This window comes from Falco naumanni, chromosome 5 (genome assembly GCF_017639655.2).
Source record: "Falco naumanni isolate bFalNau1 chromosome 5, bFalNau1.pat, whole genome shotgun sequence".
Lineage (NCBI taxonomy): Eukaryota > Metazoa > Chordata > Aves > Falconiformes > Falconidae > Falco > Falco naumanni.
Genome location: NC_054058.1, coordinates 9,642,707 through 9,647,708, shown reverse-complemented (window position 1 = coordinate 9,647,708; position 5,002 = coordinate 9,642,707). Strand labels below are relative to the sequence as shown.

Below are 5,002 nucleotides of genomic sequence, written 5' to 3'. Positions count from 1 at the left end.
TCAGCACCAAAGGAGGCACATAGCCATGTAAAATTTGTACAGAGTAGAAGAGAAGCAGCATCACATTACATACATTATGTGATGAATCTAGTACAAATATTTTTATCCAAATATACACATACATATATAGATTATTATTTTTTTTTCAATGAACAGTATAAATACTTTACCTGGGAGATTATTCCCATGTGCAAAATGAAATAGTTTTTCCTGGGATTTAATCTTCTGCTTTGCTCACGTTCATATTCTTGGTAAGAAGTGGGTCACTGTCATAGCAGGAGAAACCTTGTTTCCTCTCTTCACTCTCCCATGTTTGCTGAGTGCTATGTAAGCACCACAGTAAGCATTTGATTCATAGGCATTGTAGTTATTGGGCAGCAAGGTTTCTTTGAATTTGCACTCATCTTGGAAAACAGCCTGAAAAATAGAAATGGGAGGGGGGAAGACCAAAGCATGTACAATAAATATTTCATGAAGGCTCTAGTCATTTTTCTTCCTAGTGTTTTCACAGAAGAACTTGTTGCAGTGCAACAGGTGGTGCCGCAGCGACTGCATCCAACAATAAATATCCCTCCCCAGTGCTAATGTGGTGTCAGAGGAACTCAGATGCCACCTGTCCAGATAATGGACTGTGTACTTCCTGTGACAGATCAAGTTAATTCTTCATAAATCATGGATTTCTTAATTTTATTTGCAAGCAATAATTTCTGTCAGCATCATGCCCTTTTCCCCAAATGACGTAGATTTATTTCACAACTCCTCTCTGCAAGAAGCCCTGTAATTTATAAAAGAACGATATGCTGGCTGTTAAACAGCCATGTCCAGGGAGAACTATTTACTTGCATAAGGCTTTTGAATAAGACCTCATATTAGCACTACATCTTTTCTTTTGTTAAATCATAAGTGATACTATATTTAACTGCTAGTGAGAGATGAAGCAGGTTCTAAGCCAGGGAAAGTTTTGTTTCTTTTCATGTCACATCATGTAAATCCAAGGAGGGGGAGTTATCGGGGAGAGGAGGTGCAAGGACATGCAGGAGACAAACAGAGCACCGATGAAATTAGAACACAAAGCAGAATAATTCCCTGACATCAAATGTCTGGCATATGAGACACCACCGGTGCTGTTCTATTTGGACATCTTTGTAATAATGCCATTTAAAGCTTATAAGAGTTCAGTTTAGGGCATTGCATTGTGCAAGGGAAGATGCACATCTCTTACAGATTTGCAAAATGTCTTTGAAAATAAACAAGATTGGATTGAAACTGCAGGGAAAAAATCAAAGGGACATCTGAAGCCAGACCCTGCATTTCTTTAGAAAGACCTAGTCAAGCAAAGCAGTTGGGCTTGTAGCACTTTTTAGGTGCTTGAAATCAGCCGCAATTGAAAGAATATCTAGAGTGAAACTTTAAAACGTCCCACTGTCATTATCTGTGTGAGAAGAAATCAGTCATATTAGTAATGGCTACAGGTCCTTCACAACATGTGATGTTTTATTAAGCTACTGAAATGCTTTGTAGAAATTACAGCTGTTTCCACAAAAATTACTTTGTTGTTTCTTGACAAAAGAGATGAATGCAATCAGTGCCATGAATTACTTTGAGGTGGACTGCTTTTGCCTGTTGCCCAGAGCCAGCCTCTTTCAAAGCTGCTTCCTAACAAGAGCTTTTTTTGCTGAATGTTGAGACTGGAGATGCCATGCTCATGCCTCAGAGATTAAATTGCAGTTAGATGGCATAGATAGCACTTTCTAGATAAGGATGATGCTGATGGTGTTTCAGTGTGACTTGCATACCACTGTTAATAGCTATTATTGTTTTCTTACCCTTTGGTACTGATCTCACAAAACTGGTCATTAAAATAACCCAGGTGCATATGCCGACTTTGTAGAGTAGGCTTCCTATTTATTCTTCATGGTGTAGTTGGTTTTGGTAGGAAGAGACATGTAGTCATTTTACTAATGGTGGCTAGTGTCAATAGCTCTAATTGCACCTCTCTGACACACACCTGTATGCACACACATACACATGCAATCACATACACACACACTTGTGAACATACACACACACACTTTACCTTCTAAGGCCTTTTGCAGAACACAGCCTTTTGCTTTATGTACAATGCAATGCAAAAAGCGATCAACTGGTTTCAGTCTTAGTAAAACAAGTTTGCAGCGCCAGGCCCTTAGAAGAAGCCATCTAATTAACCCACAGTATTCACAGAATGCATCCATTTGCCTAGGGTTCTCCCTGTACAATCTTATTGGAAAGCTTTAAAATAACAGACCTCAGCCACACTGCTTGTTGCACTAAATAACACTGATGACACCAGGCTGGGCAGGCTCCCTGTAATTGAAAAGCTATTTTCTCTGCTTGTAATCAGAGATTTTCAGGAAGGGGGGGAAAAAAAACCTCAACCCAAAACCTTTGCCGCCTTTGTTTAAGCCTTGAAAAACTATTCACACTTGTACTCACCGTTCCATACAACTTCCTCTTGTTATTCATTGCAATGAAGAGGGCACTTTTCACACCGAACAGGCTAACGACACCTCTCTCTACAGTGGATATTTCAAAGAGACCTAAAAAAATGAGAAACACAATAGATGTGTTATCACAGAATTTAAAGCTAATCAAAGGCAACTCAGATATAATTTATTTATTTTAAAAACCTATTGAACTTGTCATGTTTTCTTTATTAGAATTATCTCCCTAGTCCAGCAAAACTGAAATACACAGAGATCTTGGTTTTTCTTACATGCTGTAGGATTCCAAAATAATTATTCTGGAGTCACAGTCATAGTCACATGCTATATAATCCTTTTGCTCTATCAAATTCTTTTGATCTGTCAAACTCTTGGGCTATCTAATTAGATATTTTAATCTAATATGCTAGAGTTACAGAGTGTTTGTTATTGAGCTGTGAAGAAGTGTGGCTTGCATTTTGAAGTCCCTCACAATATCTTAGTTGCAAAAGATTTTAGCAACTGCCCACTACAGGAAATGCAAATCCATAGAATCCATAGGGCTACTTCTTCTTTTTTTTTTTTTTAATCTTATGGTAACAGAACAGTAACCATAACAACAAGCCAACCAGGAACAGCAAGCCCTTCCATGACTGAGTGTCCCAAAAGTACTAGTCCGCTAGGATTAAAAAATCATACATTGGCGCTCCGAGCTCAGAGACCACCTCCCTCATTCAAAAGGCAAACGAGAAGGTGAGGAGTGAGCAAATACAGCCGAGAGACAGTTTTCAACCTGGTTTGTCTTTTCTCATCCATGCAGTAAAGCAGAGTAAAAATAAATTGTATCTAAATTTGTCTAAGCATTTGTGACATGTTTCAGCCTGGAGGGTTACAATGTTGATTGATCCCAGAGACTTTTAAAAGGCAACAGATGTAGCACAGATTAATAATATCAAGTAATAACAGTTGCATTCTATGAAGGGTAATTACTCGAGTTCACAGCAATTAAGTGACATCTATTCTATTTCATTTCTGGATGCAACTCACTGTATTGGTTTTCATTGTGAACTCCGCTTATCCTTCCGTCTGGGAGGATTTGAAGGTGAAACCCGATGCCCACGTTGCAGTAAAGCCTCCGCTGCCTCTTGATTCCTAGCAAATAGTCACTTTCCCAGTTCACATCTGACTTCTCCCCTGACATCCCAGCAATGGACCTGGACAACAGAGATTGCCATCCTCTTTCCAGCAATGTGCCATTAGTTCTGCTTACAACTGGATGTGTTGAAGCAAGCCCAGCTAGAAAACCCAGGAGAACGAAAGCAGGCAACGTCCAGTGAATGCTGGCTTCGCAGGACATAGTGATGAGAAGTCTTTGTGCAGTGGCCATCCGGTTCACCCCCTGGGCACGTGGTCAGAATTAATGGCCCTAAAAATACCGCCCTTCTTGTTTTTCTCCCTTCAGCATGGTGGCAGAGGCTTATTTTTGGAAAGCAAATAGAGATTGCTGACATGAAACTAAAGCCTGATAGCAGTTGGGTTGGAAGCAGAGACAGGCCAGCAGGACTCAAACTGGTGGGGACCATGTTTTGTAGAACCTGCTCGTCTGTGGGCAGCCTCAGTTATATTTGATTGACCCATCTTTATAGTGCGGAGGCTGTCCCTCCCCACATCATCACTCTGACATCAACAGCTTGCCAAAGGTAAGCAAGCCTGCCAGGGCTGTAACACTAACCTGCCATCCTCCCAGCCTGGCTGAGGTCTGATGAACGCTGTCACCGAAGAGCGAAGAGCAGAGGCAGGAGTGAGGTTTCACTGGCTGTTGAAAGCAAAGGAGTCAAATGGGTCGGCAGTCAGAGGCCTGACAGGCAGCTTCCTTATTTAGAGAAGAAGGTGTAAAAACAGTCAGGGACCTCATCAGCAAGCAATGAAAACTTTGCAGCCACTTCCTTGGTGGCACAGTCACTGGGTATACATCACGGCAGCTCAATATCGGGGAAAATTGGCCTGAAGTGGCCATTGCTCTTTTTGTACATATCCAGAAAATCCAAGGCATCTCTTGCTATAGCAGCCCACATGCTAACAGCTTGTCTGTACCTCTAAACGGAGTGCTCTGGCTGGTTAGCAGAGAGGTAAGCCATGTTAAAAGGAGAGGAAACCCCAGGGCTTGCTCCTTATGTGAGCACATTTCTGCTGCTTGCGGCAGCAATTCTGCTGAGCAGGGCATGCAGGCTGGAGCACTGTTCTTGCAGTTACACATAGCTGGGGACATTGATATATTCCTAAGTGTTCATGATTTTCACTGAGGTGACTTCCAAATGATCACATTTATTCAGGGAGGGTGTGTGCCTCTTGCAGGGGTGCAATTGTATTTGTGTTTGCAAGACAAGGGCTTAGGGAATGTGTTAAAGAGGAGGAAAAAGGGAAAAGGCCACAACTCCCTACTGTTTCACTGTCTCTTTTCTTCAAGCCCAAATACTGTCTTCTTTTGCAATAATGTATGAGCATCTTCATTTTCCTCTTCCATTTGCTGAGGCTGTCTT

General features: G+C 41.3%; 1 protein-coding gene across 1 annotated transcript; it reads right to left on the bottom strand.

Moving 5' to 3' along the window:
- Nucleotides 1-240: 240 nt before the first annotated feature.
- Nucleotides 241-3,849, bottom strand: FGF6 (fibroblast growth factor 6). Its single transcript, XM_040597033.1, has 3 exons — nt 3,510-3,849; nt 2,476-2,579; nt 241-417 (listed from the first exon to the last, which is right to left on the bottom strand). The coding sequence occupies exons 1-3, from the start codon at nt 3,847-3,849 to the stop codon at nt 241-243; spliced, it is 621 nt and encodes a 206-aa protein (XP_040452967.1).
- Between the last annotated feature and the right edge of the window lie 1,153 nt (nt 3,850-5,002).